The sequence below is a fragment of the Abramis brama genome, assembly GCF_963993115.1.
Source record: "Abramis brama genome assembly, chromosome: 11".
Taxonomy (NCBI): domain Eukaryota; kingdom Metazoa; phylum Chordata; class Actinopteri; order Cypriniformes; family Leuciscidae; genus Abramis; species Abramis brama.
The window spans coordinates 11,510,891-11,532,459 of record NC_139973.1 but is presented as its reverse complement, the minus strand read 5'-3'; the positions used below and the strand labels follow the sequence as shown (position 1 = coordinate 11,532,459).

The 21,569-nt window shown below is 36.3% G+C and overlaps 1 protein-coding gene across 1 annotated transcript; it reads right to left on the bottom strand.

The window, feature by feature from the left end:
• Positions 1-15,541: 15,541 nt before the first annotated feature.
• LOC311092489 (keratin, type II cytoskeletal 8) lies at positions 15,542-20,233 on the bottom strand. Its single transcript, XM_084129245.1, has 9 exons — positions 19,895-20,233; positions 18,680-18,888; positions 18,525-18,585; positions 18,121-18,216; positions 17,732-17,896; positions 17,476-17,601; positions 17,004-17,224; positions 16,855-16,898; positions 15,542-16,719 (listed from the first exon to the last, which is right to left on the bottom strand). The coding sequence occupies exons 1-9, from the start codon at positions 20,171-20,173 to the stop codon at positions 16,460-16,462; spliced, it is 1,461 nt and encodes a 486-aa protein (XP_083985371.1). The 5' UTR covers positions 20,174-20,233; the 3' UTR covers positions 15,542-16,459.
• Positions 20,234-21,569: the final 1,336 nt, after the last annotated feature.

Genomic DNA, 21,569 nt, shown 5'->3' with positions numbered 1-21,569 from the left:
GACTGTAAAGTATGCAGCTAGGCCACCAGTCAGTCACAAGGGTGGAATCATTTTCAGACGAGCGCCATATTTGCAGATCAAACAGTGGTAGTACAGAACAGAATATCTTCTGATATGTATTTTAATGGCACCGAATAGTCTAGATCTGATAAAATAAAGCCAAAATCTTGTTTCTAAGTCTAGTCGCAGTAGTTTCTCTGAAGGGAATTAACAAGAGAAACAGACAAAACACCTTTCTGCATTTTAAAAGCGTGCAAAACAAAAGTCAATACAACAAAAACACAACTGAACAGAACAATCATTCATTTGAATTTTTAATAATGCATGTGGGGATGGGATGTTATTATCTTTTCATTGTCCTATTCATGGATGATACATTCAGTATTTCCATTTCAACCCACTTTGAAAAGGACTCACTTTGAAAAACACCACAGTCAGATCTTTCAAATCTTTGGAACTGATCTTTAAACATTATCAAGAACAGAACATGTCTGTCTACTGTTAAATGTTGAATACCTGGATTTACTTGACTTGTAGATGCTGTGGTATGTGTAATTTGCATAAAAGCAGGTTTTTTTTAATTATTATTATTTTTAGTAAATGGAGAATGGAATGGAGAATTTTAATAGTTTACACAATGTTTTCTTAATAGTAAAAGATGTGTATGCTGATCATGCAAAAACAGCATTGTTTTGTAAAGACTTATTTGGGACTTCATGAGAAACATCAACAGAGACTGGATCCAACCAGCTTTGTACCCAATATGCAAAACTACATTTAATTTAGATCTCAGGTTTCTATAGTAAGAATTCAGATGAATGAAACCAGTCGGGTCTGTATTTCCAGATTATGGAGGGTAGACTGAAGCCCACTTCCCATAATTTGCTAAACCTGTCCCAGCTTGGCATGACTGAGCTTCTTAAGAAGCACTGAATAAAAAGGTGTCACTAATCACACACATTCCATCAACTCAAAACTGTTTTTGTCAAACCTTTTCTTTTAAAGGCCATCATGATATGTACCAGATATTTTGTGCACACGCAATAATGTTAACGAAAGTGAGACCTAATAATATAAAGACCCACAACCAACACCTAAACAAAAGTACACCATGCATCTGCACAGGCAAGACTTTTCTTACAACACTCATAATGACCATCAGTGTGTTTGCAATCTATTAGGTGGATCCAGAAACACCCTAAAACTTAATGAATTCACACACACACACACACACACACACACGCACACACGCACACACACACACACGCACACACACACACACACACACACACACACACACACACACACACACACACACACACACACACACACAAATGTAAATGTTAGTAATTTAGAGGTAAGAAGTAATTTTGCAGTAAGAATTTTAGTTTGTGGCTGTTATTAAGTTATTTAAGTTGGTGGGTCTATGTTAGGGGTCTACCAAACCATTTCTTCAGATATCATGTAATTAAAAACTACAATAGAGATGGTATAAAAAATGTAATTCATCGTGACTATAAGTGCAGCACTGAGCCAGAATACTTTTGTATCTATTAAAATGTCATTTGTTGTTTGTTTTGTTTCAAAGGCCAAGGAGTTCATGAAGTGTATCAATGGCTCTGTCTCTACATGCCTCTTTTCTCCTCCCTCTCCTACCTCATAACATGAGCATGCCTTCTTATAGTGGATGGGTGTTTGTTTAGAGAACTCACTCTGGAGTATCTCATTACTCACTCAGCGAGGTGCCAACTTCTGAAAATGCTGTGAACCAACGTACCTTGAAACAATGAGGGTGCTCATTTAAACAGTCACAATCATCTTAGTCTGCCATTTTACAGAGCCGCCTTTTATGGGATTCAGGCACACCCATAATCGCAACAGATTTACTATTGAACTCAATAAAGATTAGGGGAAAAATATTGCACACACACAAATTGGGGAGGCCAGGTTCAACTATATTTTGAAGGTGGACTTTACCCAAAAAGCCCCACCCACCACACCCCCACCCCCTAATAAATGTAATGTCAGGGCATATGTATTGAGTTTTTTTTAAAATAATTTTATTTTATGCAATCCATTAATTATTATTTATGTTAATCAAAAACATGCATGGTTTGACATTTTTGCTGTTAAAACATTTGTATGTTTTCTGCTTACATATTTATGAAAATCCAGTAGCCTATAAAACATTTTAAATATAGATATTTGTGGACCTTTTCATATTAAAAACATGATAAAATAAGTAAAAAGCAGCATTTTCTCGTTGTAATAAATGTGGAAATGTTTTTTTAGACTTTAGATTTTAAGATACAGCCTGACCTATACAGAAACTAAGTGAATCTACCCTTAGAAATTTAAGACTTTGTTGTTTTAAGAGCATTTCTGACATTTATACACCATTTCAAAAGGCCAATAAATTAAAAACAGCTGGAATGGTTAGGCAACTAAATTTGACCAAAAGAAATGACAAGGTTCACTTTTTTCACAATATATGTGATTCATTCTATAAAAATGCACAAGATACACACAGGGAAGAACAGAAATAAAAAATAGAGTGAGATGGAAATTTACGAGTGTTTGAATATTATTGCAGCTCCAGGCAGACTTTAAAACTTCACGAATGAAAGGATTTGCTTTAAGACAGTTCATTGCCAATAGCTAATGGCCATGTACTACTCACTCGGATATCATTATACAGGGAGCAATTACCTACTTGTTCAACATGATGTTGAGCAATTACTCGTTCATATAATCAATTCTGTTTTCAAATAAAACAGGTTCAGAGCTGTCCATATTATGATAGGTACACAAGACAAGTGTAAGCCTAAAAAGGTGCAGTTAAAAATGAAGTAATAAAATATAATAGTACTTAAACTTAAAAATAGCACACAGATGAGATGAGCAAAGTTGATTTATATTTTCTCTATGACCTACTGTATAACCCCCCCCCCCCCCTCCCTTTAATTTTATACATATTTAATAAAAAATATTTCTTAAATGGTTTAAAATCCTACATTTTTATTTCATTTAAAAGTCCCATGACATGGATTATTTTATTCTTTTATAATGTTTCCTGGGGTGCCCTTATAATGTTAGTATGTTTTTAAGATTTTTTTTTAATAATTTAGAAATAAAAGGCATTTTTCCTAGCCTGATTTTAGCCTCTGATTTGAACGCTCTGTTTGAAGGGGCGTGTCTGCTGTGAGACTTCAGTGTAAACGCCCACTGCTGTGATTGGCTGACATGCTTGCATATGAAATAGCTAGCATTACATGTGGAACTCTCTCGAATACTTTTACTATTACAGCTATTGTTTTTACTATTACAGCTATAGAGATTAACGAATCGTGAGAAGTTTGTTAAGTATTTAGATCTATTCCCATCACATAAAAGGTTGCAGTGATGAGCACTGAGCAGATGACAGCCTGTTGATCGCGTGAATGAAGATCTTATCATTGCAACGCAGTTTCTGCACTCTCACTAATGATTTCACCAATGCAAACATGAGGTAAGGACAGTAAGAGCTTCGTTGTGCAGCGTAACAGCATCACTGATTTCATAACGAGTTTTGGCAAGTGTCCAGATAAACTCGCGCTGTGTGATTGACAGCTTGGGCGACTGGAAAGGGATTGTTCTTTGATCACTTTCTGTATATATTTTAATCACAGTTTAAATAAGATTATTTTCATCCTACCAAGAGAAACGATGTGAAGTTGATCGTTTAGTCCCTGGCTTGATTTACTGATGCATAAACAGTATTGAACGATTTTGAGAGAAAGATTATCTGTCTGAACTTGAACAATTACACATCAGAAATTCACATAACCCACTGGTTCTTCAGAGGCTCGGATGAAGGAACTAAAAAAATACTTTTGTGTTCATTTGTACATCCAAACACTGAGCAACTGCCATGCTTCGCTCGTTTGCAAACCATGATGTCTCTCCAGGAAAAACCAATATCGCGCTCACGCAGCTCATTTTCTCATGGGCGGGCTCTTTGCGGGCAAAGAAGAGAAAAGGGAGGTGACCTTTCCCCTTATGACGACATAAAGGGAAGATTCTAGATTCGCCCATCTGAGCTTTCATTTTCTCAAAAATACCCAGGGCTTGGTTTACACCCATTAAAATGTCTAGCCACTGGGGGACCATAGGCAGGCTAGGGGAACTCATATTAATGTTAAAAAACCTCATAAAGTGACATTTTCATGTCATGGGACCTTTAATTCAGCATCAGCATTTCTTTCCTTTTTTGCCTTTATTATGACAGGACAGTTAGTTGACAGGAAACAAAGTTGGAGAGGGGGGGATGGGAACAGGAAAGGTCCACGAGCCGAGATTTCCTATGCTAGGTCACATTGCGAAACTTCACACTGGTAAATCTATGATTTTTTTCATCGTCATGTTTGTGGACTCTGACTATTTAAAAACGGATAAGATTTTAAAAATCTTTTAGTGTGAGCCAGTCTTAACTTAGAGGAGACTCCCTAAACTACATTGTCTAGTCTTGACAGTCTTTTATGTAGTGAAGGAGTCAGAGAGATGAAGTCAGAGAAGGATGGCTGGGTGGTGGAAAACTGTTGATTTCTACATCAGTAGCAGATACAGTCATATTTTCCCGTCATATGGTAATGCCCCTATAATCCAGCAGTCAACAGTGACATGACCACAGAATGTCTTTCTCATGGAAGTGCTTCTCTATTCTAAAATTAATTTTGGATTCCTATTTTGAAGTGTTAGCATAAAGCAGTCAGATCATATTTCTTTACAAAGGATAAAATATATTAGACCTGACTTGTCTCAACAGTCAGAAGAGGGTATTCCTGTAGCATTTACTCTTGTTGCTTTTTGTTTTTCAGTGCCTAGCAACCACAGAGTTTATGACGAAGACTTCCCATTCACAGTAACACAGTGAGCTTTCAGTCCTACTCTCCATTTGATTCACATCATATGCTCCCCATTCATAAGACTAAAGCCCACTGTGAATCTACTTCTGTAGCTTAAATTTACTTTAAAGGTCAAAGGTCAAAGTTTATTTATAAAGCACATTTACAAGCAGTCACTACTGCCCCAAAGTGTTGTACAGATACAGGTAACAGCATAAGATAGAAAGCATAACAATTAACCGAAAAGAAAGAAGAAAAAACCTTCTAAAACAGAATATACCAAAAAATAATAAAAACAAACAACAAATAAAACTATGGTACAAACAATATTAAGAATATCACAGCTCAGCTTTCGTTAAAAGCCAGTGCAAAAAGATGAGTTTTTAAAAGTGATTTAAATTTCTCGATAGAGCTAGCTGCTTTAATATTGAGAGGAAGAGAATTCCAGAGCTTAGGACATGTTACTGAAAAAGCTCTGTCCCCTCTGGTTTTCAGTCTGGATTATATATTTATAAATATGTTTGACTGTCTTTTGCCATATAAACTCATTTTTTGAAGTGAATCATGCATTTCAGTCATTGTTTTCCTAAGTAATATACATACTGAGATAATTACCTATCAGTCTTCTTATGTAACTCCAGCCTTTCTAGTTCTACCTTTTTTCTGTTAAAGGGGGTGGGATGTGGGGGAGAATTATGTGGTAATTTATGTCTAAAATCATTGTTTCCACTTATATTCCAAAGACAATTTCCATGGCAACATACAGTCACAATTCATACACACCCCTGTTGGTAACACATGCCAACCATAGCCAAGCACTTTCACCATATCAACCTCACAGTAGAACATGCAAACTCAAGCTTTTCTTGCCCAATGCCACTGAAACATCTGCTGCTTGTTATCTGTTCTACTCTGTCTAATCTGTTGCACTTGTATTTGTGCATACACAGTGTTCTTATTACTTTTTGATACCCCCTCCCCCTCCCCCTCCCCATCCTTTATTTCAGTCTTTAGTTACCCAGTTATTCATAACTCTGTTAATGTCACATCCCCATGGGTGTGGATCATACCATGCTGAGGCGTTCCTCAAGCTTATCTCTTTCTGAGTGCAGTCATCCAAACTCATAAAATGCGGGTGGAGTGTCGAGGGGATTACTAGTTTCACTCTTGTAGTTTATTTTTATTTCTTTACATATTCTGTGTATATAAAAAAAGTATACTACTTATCACACTCATATGTGCCACTACATTAATCAAAGATTTAACCCCCCCATCACCCCTGATGAGGGTATGTGTTTGGACAAGTGGACACTCCCTCCACACACATCTACACCCATACAGGTTACACTCGCCTTTATGGGACACTGGAAGTTTGATTAGCTGACAGGCCTTGAACAAAGCCGCCACTGTCTCAAAGATAGACAAGTGTAAGGATTTACCGCTTCTTGCAGAAGGGAAATGTCACTAAATAAGCTCCTTCAGTTTTCAGCATTGACAACTAAGAAAACTAAGTGAACTTAAGTACACAGGTCATACAAGTAGTTGTCACAAGAAGGTGTGTGTATCTTAAAGTGTGACAGTGTTTAAAAGATTAACCAGATTGAAGAAAAAAAACGAGTTATACAAAACAAATAACACCTAATGTTACATTCCAACCCTTTATAAGATCTTTCACCCTCGCCCATGCAAAAAAAAAAAGCTAGAAGAAAAAAGCAATAAGGTCATATGTAACTCTGGATCACAAAACCAGTCACAAGTAGCACGGGTATATTTGTGGCAATAGCCAACAATACATTGTATGGGTAAAAATATCGATTTTTCTTTAATGCCAAAAATCATTAGGATATTTAGTAAAGATCGTTTTCCATGAGGATATTTTGTAGCAGCACATTTTGCAGTATTTTGTAGCAGCACAAACGCGAACATAAATGGACAACTTTAAAGGTGATTTTCATAATGATTTTATTATAAATATCGTATCGATCTCGGACAATATTTGATCACTATCAATGTTAGCGTTATAGGCCCAATAAAAAAATTTGCCCGATATATTAAAGCCAATATATAACAGATTATTTAATTCAGCTGAGACACTTCAGATGTGCACTGTTCTCCATGATGTTTTTGAATTGCTTGAAATACGATTTGAATCCCTTCAAAAAAGAAAAATACTGTAAAGTGCAACATGTGTAGTGCAAGTCTGTCATATAGGCTACATAAAATGATAATGAAAACATTATAATTGTGTGCTTGAGACATGGCTTTTAATGGTGAGATTTTTGTTTTCGTAATCAGGCTCTCAAAATTTATATAAAAATTTGGATTTGGATTTATCTGCCGATGTATCAGTTATCGGCTTTCACATAAAAAGAATTATCGGTTATCAGTATCGGTCAAAATTTTCGTATCGGTGCATCCCTATGAAAAACATTCTAGCCTGGTTTCACAGACAGGGCTTAGATTAAGCCAGGATTAGGCTTTAGTTCAATTAGGGCATTAAAGTAGCTTTTATAAATGTGCCTTAAAAAAACATGGCACAGACATATTTTAAGATAAGTCAGTGTAAGTTGTCTGTAAAAAACGGGGGTCTGTGTTTTTAAGTTTTCAATGAAAATAAAAATAAATAGGAATTTTGTTCCAACAATGTCAAATTCTTACTATCTTTGTTGGAACGTTTGGTCCCCACAACATATGGAATACCTGGACCACGCACACACACACACATGCACAAACAGCTCTGGCAGGCTTGCAGCAGCAGTCTTGTGTTGGAAACACATTGACCTCATACACATATGTAAGTTCAAAGGAATGTTCCATTTACCTTACTCTACAGAGTAAACCCACACCAGAATGACTTGAGAATGATCCAAATAATCTTAGCAAAGTTAAAATCTTAAGATTTAAGTTTTTTTTTTTAAATCTGACCTTTTGTGCAAAGGACTTTACATAGTCAGTGTCACAAATTTGCTTACATTTAAATGGTAACCAATAAATAGTGCAGATTAGCACAAAATTGCATCTTCATTGTTTTGTTTTAACCCTAAAAATGGCTAATTTTATAAGTTTAAATAAAAAATATAAAAAATAATATTTGAAATATATTTATTTAAAAAAGGATCACATTCAACCATGTTTATTTCAAGGTTTATATGTGATCTGAAACTTTTGGATCCCACTATATGCATTATGCACTATGTGGCTAAAACCTACAGTATACTTAATCATTGCATTCACATGAGTGAATTTTGCAGTATCACTTGCAGTACACCCTTGTAGATTTGTAAATAAATGCAGAAGCGTTAACTAAAATAAATCTAATGCAACTGAAACATTTTCCCAAAGAAAACTTTGAGCCAGTCATTTCAGCTCCTTGGTTTGTTGGTTTCTCAAGTTTCATTCCAGTATCGGGTGGACCTTAACACTTAATGAGCAATTGATTGTGAGAATGGAGCAGAATAACTGAAATAGCTACTTTCATTGTTTAGCACACCTTAAGAATGAGACACACCTGTCAGAAATATCCATCAGCTAAAAGAGAATGAGAGTGCAGAAAGATGTATGATGTGCCCCTGCAGCCAAGTAAAAGGAATGCAAGAAACTGCAAACCTGTTACTCAAGGCTCTTTAACACGAGAAAGACAAAATGCAAATCCAGAGCCAAAAAATTTAATTCCTCTGCTGGGAGAAATGGAAAATGAACAATAGAGTTTTCAAATGTTCACATAATGCTTTAGTCTCTGTGTGATCTTGCAAGCAACCTGTTCTGCAGACAAACCTCAGTAGCTTTTCAAGAGTACTTCCAAAAGTTTTAAGAACTATGCATTTCCTCAACTACATTTGTAGACAGAATAGGACAGTAGAGAGCATACAAGAAAGTGTCAAGCCATCTGCATGTGCTCTGCCCACTGTGCAATGACTCTAAAAATACACTGAAAACACTTTCGCCTCAATAAAAAATTGAAATATTATCTGTATTTCTATGGCCAAAGGAATTAAATACCAGCATGTCAGTAAACATTATGCAAATTTATTATGTAAAGAAATTGTCCTTGTTTTGTCCTTCACGAATGTCAAAATGTGTGTGTGTGTGGGGGGGGGGGGGACAACAGGTTCTGTCATAATCTTGATGAGGGGCCCTTATGCTGAACACAACTCCTTGCTCGCTCTCTCTCTCTCTCTCTCTCTCTCTCGCTCTCTCAAACACACACACACACACACATACACACACACACACACACACAATACATTCTATAGAGAGTTTTGGGACCACAGCAGTAGTTTACACATATGCGTTTACAAAAAGCAGGCTATAAGTGGGCTTTCCCCAGTTTGTTTTCTTTCTGCACTGACCTCCTGCCCTAGATCAAGTTTGTTTTAGCCTGTGTATTGTGTTTCACAGATTCACATTTGAGAATGTTTATCAAAGTGATTAAGAGAGATGTAATTAGGTTTTGTTTGCTGTCTGCAATGGAAGGGACATTTAAAGGGTAGATTTTAAATTTGACTAAAGCAATAATTCACCTTTATAAAATACCATTTAAGCACTTTAGACCAACTAAATTCGTACCCATAATTATTTTGTGAATTCGTCACAGGACTGAGATAATGCAATAATAGCTCTGCTTCATCCAGCAAGTATACACATTAATCATAATAGTTGGTCTTATTTCGTGGGCATGCTCCGAAAGACATTCAATTACGCTGTATCATGTATAATCGGACAGAGAAATGAACACTGTTGCTCGACTATGCAAAAACCTGCTGCAATTATAATTCTGCATGCAAATGTACTTATTTACAAGCTGTGGAACTACAACAGTAAAAAGTGCTGTGAAAATATGGTGGAGATGCAGTTTTGGAGAGGGAGGGACACAACAAGAATTGTCGAAAGAATGAGGAAAGCTGCTAATTTTCCAAATTGTGATTGGCTGAGATGAACACATCTCTTGCAAAAGCAAACACTTCATTCAAAACTATTTTAACTCTTCTAAAAATTGTGTTTTTGCATAGTAACTCTACACACAAACCCATTAAATGATTAGCCACATATACGCCAAACTACACACAGATGTGAAAACTGTAGAACACAACTATCTTGTGTGTTTTGCTTGTTCATTGTGCAGTGGAGCACACAGGAGTTTGTCACACATATACATGTATGCACAAATACACTGGACATACAGTATATGCACAATTGATAAACTTTACAGCTATTGAACTAAACTGAATCAACACTGAACTTGAGCTGAATAATGACACTATTGGCTTGTTAGAGCTGCTTTAAAGCAGAATTGGAATTTGTTATTGTGAAGCTGCTTTGAAACAATCTGAATTGTAATAAAGAGAAATGCAAGGGTCAAAAATGTATTTGTTTCTCAAAACATTTAGTTTTTATGTTATATTTATGTATAAGTGTTTCCCCACATGATCGTTGGGTGTAGGCAATTATTGTGGCATTTAAATGGCAGTGTTTTCTACACGCAACACAAGAGCTGTCAGCCTGATCTCACGGCAATCCGTACGAATTCTACAAGGTGGCTAATTCGTACGAATTCATACGACCTCACTCGTACGAATTAGTGCGATTTTTGCTAAATCGTACATATTTTACGAATTACCCAATTCGTAAGAATTCATACGAATGACCTACCCCTGACCCCGCCCCTAAACCTGCCCATCACGTGGGTTTAGACAAATCATACAAATTCGTACGAGTGAGGTCGTACGAATTCATACGAATTAGCCACCTTTTTATCACTCGTACAAATTCGTATGAATTGGTCGTGAGATAGTGTTGGAGCTGTTAGTTTTGACGTGTCTAATGTAGAGAACTGTGTTTAGCATTTTGCAAAAAGTTTGTTTTACAAATGCAAATCGAGTGTAAAGCATATAATGTGCTTGCAATTTTGCAGACTTGGTCTGAAGATTAGGTACATGAGTGAATGGTTTCACTGAGTGGGCCTCAAGAACTACTTTTAGAGCATAAGCATTTAAAAAAAAAGTAAAACAGAGATACAAACACACTCCATTTGCACATATTGGTGCAAGTTGTACGTGTATGCATATGTCTTTTGCAATTTCATGCAGTTTGTGTGTGTGCATGCGAAAATGAAGTTAAATTGAGTTCATTTTGAAAATGTAAAAATTTTCAAGAATGTTAGGCATCTCACAAATGTACTTGGAAAATGGTATGTAATATGGCTGAATAGACCTGCCCACATTGAGTTATGGCAATATTTTATGAAGAAATAGATCATAGATAAAAGATAAAAACAGCACACTTTCACACTTTATAATGAAAAAAGTCAGACATTATGTTTTGACATTAGCCTACTGTAAATCTTTGCAGGTTTTTGGCTCTAAATGGTTTATACACATTTAAAGTGGCTCTAATAGGCCTATGTAAAACTAAGTACTGTAACTACTAACTACTACGTATGTTTTTTGCAAACCATTGGAAAAACACATGGGACAGGGCTCAGTGTGAGTTAAAGGAAGCGTCCACCCAAGCCCCCAACCGCGTTAACTTGTCGCCAGTCCATCCGGTGCGGGGGCCAATAATTATGAACGATAATCTGGCAACAATTTATTACGTTAGTTGTTGTAACATGGCAGATCAGAAATGAATGTCTGGTGAATGACGCTAAATGGTTAATGCTATATCGCGTTATATGTAAATAAATATAAGTTTATATGTAAATAAACTTACCACTTACATCAAACCCTCCCCATGCATGAAACAAAAGGGCAACCATGCTATTATAGCTTGTTTCTACAAGTCTTCGAGCTCTTTTATCTTGACTCATTTTTCACAGGAATCCTATAACTGATCTTTCTGCCTCACAAAATCAGTGCTGTACCAGGTGTGTTACCAAGCAAGCTTACTTCATGAGAAAAGCCAAATGACTCTTTCTGTTTTTTTGTGCAAAAAAAAATATCACTCACTAAAACACATATTGCACTGTGATGCACTCGTGTTGCAAAACCTTTTTGGCTTTTGCAGTTGGACTACTGCATTTTTACAGTATGCAAGTGCTGAATATACAGACATTCAGTAATATTCAGTACAATACTATACTTGCAGTGTATACAGTATACAATTTATTCATCTTTTTACTGTAAGTTTCAATTACTATACTTTTTTTTACGTAATTGCAAACTTTGTTTACTGTGTTACAATACTTCTTTTCTGTAACTGCATGCTCTAAATGCTACGTTCTCCATTTTTTGATGTATAGTGCCTAATGAATGATCTGTAGTGTTTATATTTTGACTGGCTGTGTGTAAGATTGGAAAGCATTATTTGATTTTGAGCACAGATAAAATGTTTTTGAGGAAATGTTTGATTTTACCAGAAGAGTCAGATGTTCTCTCAATGTAGTTTGAAGATTTGGTTTTGTGCTTAAAAAGTGGGTGATGTTTTTGAGAAATGTGTTTTAGCAATTCAGAAAAATTCTTATCCATAAATGGGAAATGAAATTCAGGAGCAATATGTGACCGAATGAGTGCAGATGTAGGAGGCTTATGGAGAGGCTTGACCAGAGCATCAGCCCTTGTAATCCCTTGAGTTTCTGTTGTTGGTATCCTCAAAAAAGTATCTGCCTGTTGAGGCCTGCACAGAAAGAGAGACTGACATAGAGAGAGTGAAAGAAAGAGAGAAGTTTTTTAACTACTTGACAGGAGATTATAAAAATAATGTAAATAAAAGGGAGGAGTAAAAGGTCAAACAAAGAGAAACTAGAACAGATTGCAGCTGTTGATAAAAGAAAGTCAGAGTGAATAAAGATTGATGTGTTGCAAGATGGGTGTGGGGGAGGGAAGATATGGATCTGAAGGGACTGGTTATGTGGGTGTTTTTAGGTGTGGTGCAACTCTAGAAGGTTAAACACCTACGGCTCACATGTGTCAAAGTGTAGGCTATCACCAAAATCAAGCGTCCACTGAACTGTTGCTATGTGTGGCATTCTCTACAAGGGTTCACTATTTTTTTCTTACCTGACCTTTCAGCTCAGCTAACATTTTGTATAACAAACCACAAAAAAAAATGACCTCATCGTAGTAATAACTTGCAATAACTGCACAATTATAGTCAATGAGGGCACATGAAACCGAACAAAATAGCTCAGTGCATGTTGTGGCAAGACTTGAGAAATTCCAGTGTAACCTATTGCGATTGTCCCCACCACAAGGACACACAGGCACAAGGAATTTTTTTTTGTATCAATAGGCACAAGAATCTGCCTCCTACAGGCACAAGGAATTTTTTTATTTTTTATCAACGCGACTAGTTTTCTAAACGACGTTTGAGTTACAATTCTTATCACTTATCACGTGAATCTTATCACGTCTGTGATTTCATGTAGGCTACCGATTCGGACGCGACTAACATCTCCGTGTTTATTAGGAGTAGGCGGGACGTTACAGAAGGTCATGTGCTGTGCGTGCGTCACGTATATGTCTTTTTTTTAATGTATTATCTATTGATATGATTTTAATTGATTATAAAAAAATAAAAAAACATTTAAGTAAACTTCACGAGTTTATAGCAGTGGCTGTTGATAAATAAGTGAGCAGAGGAATCTAGACAAGTAGCCTTACTCTTACCTGACATAGCCTATAAAAATGAGCAGTCTTCGCAGTTTCCGCGACTTGGCTCTATTTATTAATTGTATAGCCTATTTTCTTTTTTTCGTTGGATACCATCCATATCGAAACGAAATTAAAGCATTGCAGAAGATTGGTGCGCAGACGGTATCTCAGGTAGGTCAAAACACATGAGGAGAAGCATTAGGATAATACAACATCAGCAATCACAGACATTCTCATTAGATTTCTCAGAGGACCGTTGTGTTTTCCGAAAAACAGTAGGTAATTTGCCCTGGAATTGGAACTATTTTGGATTTTGTATTTTAAAGTCGTAGGAAAAAATCTAATGTAATTTTGTATTTAAATACATTTAAGATGAGTATTTTTGTATTTTCAAAATACATAAAATACTTTTTGCCAGTAAACCTCTTTATCAAGGTAGGCTTCTGATTAAATGCATCAACTAGTTCAGACACGCCCCCTCCCTCCCAACCCCAACATTCATGCATGTGAGCTGTAGTAGCCTACAACTGAGCATTGGATCAGTGATTTGAATCTGGAATAAGGTGAGGATGTCATGATCAATTCTACTTGTTGATTAAAATTAAAATAGTGCATTATTCAGATTTGCCTTCAGTTAACATGAAAGAATAAAAGAGCACAGACAAGTGGGAAAATAGCGTTAGCCAATCATTCTTGATCAAATGTCAAATGTGTTTAAAGCATTACTGCATGTTAGGGCTTGGTCATATGACACTACATATCATAGCGTTGATATAAAGTGTGAATCGATGGAACTGTCTCTAAATCATTTGCATAGATGGCCCTGGGCCTTTTGTGTTGTAAGCAAATTTATCCGTGCAGCTTTTAGTGGGCAGGAATTATTGGAACGTTGGAGTGGAAAAACAAACACTGATGAATGACACACCACACACATCTGCAGTTTTTAGTTGTATTGCTCATAAAAAACAATAATAACAAAGGGGTAAATAGTGTCAAATGAATCTAAATTTATTCTAATTTAAAATTTTAGATAAACTTTCTAATTTTAATAAATTTATAGAAGCATAAACTTTACTTTTATAAACTTTACATAAAATAAATATAAAAAATTACTTTTAAAAAAAGAGTTTGAAATTCAGTTTATAGCCTGTGGTATCAAAACTGATATTGAGAATTGTGAAACCATGATATATATTGTTACTGTGAAGTAAAATTGAGATTTTGGTCATATCGCCCATCCATATTCTTTGCTATAGCAGAAACGGTTCCCCCAGTTTTACATACAGCATGATTTTTTTAATAGTGTTCACCACAAGTAATAGACTATATTGTAACCTGGTCAGAAATAAGTATATAAATGGCTGCTATTTTGCATAAGTTTATTTGTAATTGCCAGAAAGAAAGTAAGAATGACAGAGAGGGCAGAGATGAGGTTAGGAATGAAAAGTCAGTAGGCCTATGTAGTTTCTTCATTCACTGTGACCTATACCTGCACTGGATGGCCAATTTCACATGTATTTTGTGTATTTTCAAAATACAAGATATTGTATTTATATTTAAATATATATATTTTTCACACAGTATTTTGTATTTGTATTGAAATAAAAATTTTCCAGACAGTATTTTGTATTTTTATTTTAAATACATTTCCATGTATTTATGCCCATCTTAGTCGGATCTGAGCAGTTTGAGTTTTACACCAGTTCATAGGTGTGGAGTCGAAATTCCCTTACGACTGCAAACCCTTATATGGCAGTGTTAGCTAAAAGGGGAGGAGACGCTGTCATAAATGCAGTTATGACTAGGCTACTCACAGAGTTCCAGATATCACATTTGCTTTATTTATTTTTTTTAGTTAAAAGAGCAAGCAATTGATTGAATCTTCTTGAGATAATCAGAACCACAAATATTTGTAAATATTTTTAACATTATACATTTTTAAAGTTAAAAACTCTTGATTACTTTTTTCTGTGCACAACCCCTCCTGTTGGTCAAGAATAGAATTGCCATCAAGGTTGGTTCACCTTCAAATAGGCAAATTCAAAGTAAATTGCTGAACTGCAGACGTGTGAAAGCTCAAAGAAAGTAGTTTTATTGCGTTGCATCACAGGTTTTTTCTATAGAGAAATCAACTGAAGGGACGGATACAATCTTGACCACTTCATTTGTATTCTAGCCTATTTCATAACTGACTGTCAAGCAGTGTCACCATGATTTTGGCAAGTAAGACATGTTCCTGGATTATTTTGTTGATCCTGGAACAACATTCCTGTCTGAAAATTTAGTTGTAAACCAAATCCTACCCCTAAACATAACTCTACCCATTACTTATCACTAATATCAAAAGGAAATGATAGGTGAATAACACTGATGTAGGAGCACCTAACCCTGGCTGTAAGCCTAAACTTGACATAAACTGTAAACTTGTCTCTCAAATCTGATTGATTGATTGGAATATTGTTCCAGGATCAACAAAGATGTCATTCCAGAAACGTCACAATCACCGTCAAGCAGACTGTATAAAGTCATATATTATATGCGAATACATTTTCTTCATATTTCTGCTGCATCAGTGTTAGGCTTTCTAGACTAGAGCACATAAAATAAAGCATAAAGACTTGCTCATGGTCGAAAATGTATTCATTTATTTTTTGCTCCATTCACTTTATTTTAATACAATAGTAATCAGAAAAGTGCACAAAGGATGTTTCTCCAATTGTTTTAATGTGCTTAGAGTGACAGACATTAAGTAATTTTTGGTTATATGGAGCAAAGTAGAGATAAGAGAATTTATGAGCTTGTCGTAGGGCCTTAAAAATTTACAACATATTTAATATGATATACTGTATAACTGTAATTCATTTTGATCTGCCACACCTTGGCAACAGATGCTAAACTCGACATGCTAATGGAGCCCAGGGTGGAGGCCAGCCTATAAATCTGATCCTGGGCCCTGTACACAAGACAATCCTTTCATCTGTTCTTCCGTCATTCAAAAACATCCTCCTCTAGTTTGCCTGCAGACTTATCCTTCACTTGCATACTTCCCTCTATAGCTGCAAGTTTGTTCTCACTGGTGATGATGGTGGTCTTTGTGCTTTTGGTAACAGTGGCAGTGCTGCTGACGAAGCTGCTAGCGCTATCACCCCTAGCAGTCATGACTTCCTTCTTAACCAGGCCTGTGTTATGAACATCTTTCCCAGCACTTTGGGATGAGAAGTGGCTGCTTTCAATGTCATAGTTCAACGCTAAGAAAAAAAGGACATAAAACAGTCACTAATGCTGGTCAAATGCAGCGTCTTACATATATGTGTAGCTGATGTGAAATACTTCTAAAAGCATGTGTATTAAAAGAAATGCTTTATGTGCCTAAAGAAACTCACAGTTTGGTTTAGAGATGGAGAAAGTCTGGAATGAACTATACATTCTGTGAATGAACACACAAAAAGTACATGACGTTAATAGGAGTTCATTGTGATTCACTAAAGTTTCATAGTATTAAACAAGCACTGATGTCTCAAGCTGCACCCACCTGCTCTCTTCTCCTTCCAGGAGTTTCCGATAGGTGGCGATCTCAATGTCCAGAGCCAGTTTGATGTTCATCAATGACTGGTATTCGCGCACCTGACGAGCCATATCTTGTTTAGCTCTCAGAAGAGCTGCTTCCAGCTCCTGCAGACGGAGTTTTGCATCTTTCACAGCTAGTTCACCACGTTCTTCTGCTTCTTTAATCTGCACCTCATAGTTTGAATGCTAAAATAAGAGGAGACAAACGATTACATCCTTCCCACCCATTGGCACATAAAACTTGAGATCAATTGGGATTAATTGAGATCATCTGAGATTAACTCACATAATACACTTTACCTTGCTTTACCTTTGCTCTATTCTTGTCAAATGTCACCCAAAAAAATCAAGCTCCAAGTATGCTGTGCATTGTTTACTGACATTTTGAAGTATTAATCTTTTTTTTTTTGACAGTTGGCCCTGAATAGAGTTCTTACCTGTCCTTTTATAAGTTCCATCTCAGAGTGTAAACGTGCAATTATTCGGTTGTACTCTGCAATTTCAGCCTTTGTGCTTTTCAGGTCATCCCCATGTTTGGTTGCCGTCAACTGCATTTCTTCATACTAACATTTTATAGCAGACATGAACAGTCATGTACAGACACATAATTGTGATAATACAATAAAATAAGCATCATTAAAAATGTGTGATTTGTGGCATGCACACACACACAATGCAAGAATGTTAACTCACCTTCTGTTTGTACCAGCTCTCTGCTTCAGCACGAGTTCGACTGGCAATGTCCTCATACTGAGCACGAACTTCAGCCACAATGGAGTCCATGTCCAGGTTTCTGCTGTTGTCCATCTCTACAACAACTGACGTGTCCTTGATCTGAGTCTGGAGCTCACGCAATTCCTATAAACATGGAACAAGAATTACTGAAAACACTCATTCTGAATCTTGTTTATGCATCCATTTACTACTATTTTTGAAGGTTTACATTGCCTACACTCAATACGTTTTATAAGTGAGTTATGAGTTATGTTTTACTATCAGTTAACTTAATACATTCTATCTGCAAAGTGAATATGTGACTGTAGGAAAAGATGTATTAGAAATGTGAAGGGAGTGAATGTTACCGCCTCGTAAATCTGCCAAAGGAAGTTGATCTCATTTGTTAGGCTATCCAATTTGCTTTCCAGCTCCACTTTATTCAGGTATACACCATCAGCATTCTAACATAAACATAAAACAGTACAAAATATATTTCTAATAACAGAATTATGGTAATCGTAATTCGTTTTTATGGCCTGGTTTCACAGACAGGGCTTTGCTTAAGCCAGGATTAAGCCTTAGTTCAATTAGGGCATTAAAGTAGCTTTTATAAATGCCTTAGAGAAAAAACATTACTGGTGTGCATCTTGAGACAAAACAATGACATTTTAAGATTTGTCAGTGCATTTTAGTCTGGGACTAGCTTAAGCCTTGTATGTGAAACCGGGGGTAAAAGTATTTGATCTGTGTGCACTTATTTTGTGCTGACCTTTTTAAGCAGCACAAATTCATTTTCAGAATCATTCCGTTTGTTAATTTCATCTTCATACCTGAGGACAAATGTACAAAGTTTGTTTGGAACGTCCTTAAACTCTTTAATGTACAAACACGCAATATTTGTGCAGATGTTTCCAATGCTCTCACTTGTTCTTGAAGTCATCTACCAGGCTGGTCATGTCCTTCAGCCCAGACTCCAGACGCAGCTTCTCATTACCCATACCATCCAGCTGTCTGCGCAGGTTAGCAATGTAGCTCTCAAACATAATATCAATGCTGGATTGGCGGCTGGTCTGTTCCTGTAGGAGACTCCATTTAGTCTCCAGCATCTTGTTCTGTTGTTCCAGGAAGCGCACCTGGGGAAAGACAAGAAGAGAGTGAAAAAGAGAAAGAGAGAATTTACAGTTTTTTATGATAAAATATAACACATGCATATGGGTAGTTGACAAATGACATGGACATAAATTAACTTTTTTTCAACACTTATCAAGATTTAGATTCAAATTTCAGGGTGTGTTGAATTTAACACAAATTACAACAAGGCTGTGAGCGAAAAACTTAGACATTGCAATGGCACAAACCTAGATGAAAAATGTAATTTTCATATGCTATCAGAACTGTTTTATGGAGTTTCTATCCACTAAAAGTGTTTCCTCAGCTGAACAATTGTAATGTTAAACAACAGTAAAATCCATTAAACACACTGTGCTTCTCTGTACACTGTATACTTCACTGTACAGCCTTGTTTTAACGTTTGTCAAAAAAAAAAAAAAGCCATTATTTTGACTTAGGTCTATGTACATGGATATATTTTTAGAGACTGTAACTGGTCACTATTTAAGAAAAATATATTTTTTTGCAATACAATTTAAATATATATATAAAAAAATAAATAATTGTAGTTCACTTAAATAGTCATGCAGAGTTTCAAATGAAATGTTAAATGCAGCTTAAGTGCAAATGCCTCTCTATCCTTTACCTCAGATTATGTGAGTTCAAAGATGTGTGCACAGATAGGTGAGTGTGTGTGTGTGTCTGCGTGTTTTCAATAAAGGCATGTTTAAGGGAGCGGCCGTTGCACCTGATAGTAAACTGATATATCGACCCAAAAAAAGACAAAGGTGTGTTTATGGAAGAGAATGGACATTGCCCCTTCAGGTAAGTCAGTGAAGTGGGGGTCCTTCTAAAATATGACACTAATAGGACTAGACCTACTGTTAGTTACTGACATATTATTACAACCACATACTTCCTCACACCAGCATATGAACCACACACATGCACATGCATTCGGTTAGAAGTGAAAATATAAAAGGTCCACACAAAAAAAGGTTAAAATGAAGACAAGATGAAGTAACTTACTTTGTCAATAAATGAAGCAAAACGGTTGTTGAGCGTCTTGATTTGCTCTTTCTCGTCAGTCCTAATGGCCTGAATGTTTGGGTCAATCTCCAGGTTCAGAGGTGCCAGAAGACTTTCATTGACCTTTACAGCTGTAATTGGAGGGCAGAGAACAGGACTGGAGCCCCAACCTTCCCTCGAAACCATCCCTGAACGGGCGAGGGGGGTCCGCCTGTTGCTCCTCACACCCGCTGAGGAGTGACTGCTGAAAGACCGCACGGTTTTCTTCGTGTTCAGCATCTCTGGACAACACAGAAGTCAGAGTTGGAGAGGACAGAGAGTTGAGGGGTCGGAGTGGTGGGATGACAGACGTGCCCTCAAACTCTTATATGGAGTGAAGGGAGTGGCTCAAGACCAGCTTATTGGTCAAGAAACAATTTTCAAGATATGTATGAGAGTTATGGGGTTAAACATCAAAAGGACAATCCTACAGTTATACATTAACTGCTTCACTTAGATCCCTGAACAAAGGGGAAATGCTTAGAATACTCCAAAACTTGCGTAATTTGTTTGGTGAAATCTGAACATGCTAAGACACCATGAAGCAAATCTATACTTTTACTTTGCATCCTTAATTGACATGAGAGCACAGAAACAGTAGATCCAGGATCAGCCAATCAGAGAAAACGAAGAACTTAGAATGGATCAGTAATTGCTGACTTGAGCCTGTCCCCACTTATCAACAAATGCAAAAACAATTACCCTTTAAACTCATTATAAAAACAAGTCTGATTTCCCCTCCTATCCTCCTCCATACAAACACTCCATTGGTTGGTTGTATGTTGGAATTTTTCCGGAGGCAAAAGGCATAATGGGTTGATCCATCCAACTTGTTGTAAAGATAACAGCCCAAGACTTTCAACTGCTAGGTGCATATTTCTGGCTAAGATACAGTCTAACTTCAGTCTAACTGCAGCCAACCCTTTACCTGTGACCTCCACGCCATAGTATAGGCCTACAGTGACATATATTCATATAATGTTATTAAGAATCTAATATGTTCTTGTAAACCTACAGAAAAAGCATTCATATTTTTTTCTAGATCTCTAAACTATGAATCAGCAGGAAAGACACGATTATGGTCCCTGGTTAATAGCACCTATTAAAGGGAGGGTCCACCCAAAAATGAAAAGTCTGTCATTATTTATTCGCCCTCATATCGTTTCAAACCTGTATGACTTTTTTTCTTCTTCTGCCGAACATAAAAGAAGATATTTTGATGAATGTTGGCAACCAAGGAGTTTTGGTTCCTATAGACTTCCATCATATAGACAAACAAATGTAATGAAAGTTAATGGGAACTGAAACTGTTTGGTTACCAACATTCTTTAAAATATCATCTTTTGTGTTCAGCAGAAGAAAGAAATGCATAAACATCTGCAACAACATGAGAGTGAGTATACGATGACAAAATTTTCATTAGTAGATAGACTTTCCCTTTAAATGTAACAGTTTCCCAAATTTCTACCAACCCACACCCCTTATTCTACTAACCCTAACAGTCTACTAATACTCAACTAATACTCCAATGAGAGTTAGTTGACATGTAGGTAAGCGTTATTTATAGTCAACAGAATGTCTAATGTCTATAAAAATAAAAGGTATAAGTTATGGCCTTTAAGACAATATTTGATAT

Bases quoted from the DNA above. Each gene is read 5' to 3' on its own strand.
- LOC311092489 (XM_084129245.1), bottom strand. From the start codon at position 20,173: ATGCTGAACACGAAGAAAACCGTGCGGTCTTTCAGCAGTCACTCCTCA. The intron at 18,889-19,894 runs GTAAGTTACTTC...GTCTTTCCCCAG, and splicing joins TTGCTTCATTTATTGACAAA to GTGCGCTTCCTGGAACAACA. The intron at 16,899-17,003 runs GTGGGTGCAGCT...GTTCATTCACAG, and splicing joins CTGGAAGGAGAAGAGAGCAG to AATGTATAGTTCATTCCAGA.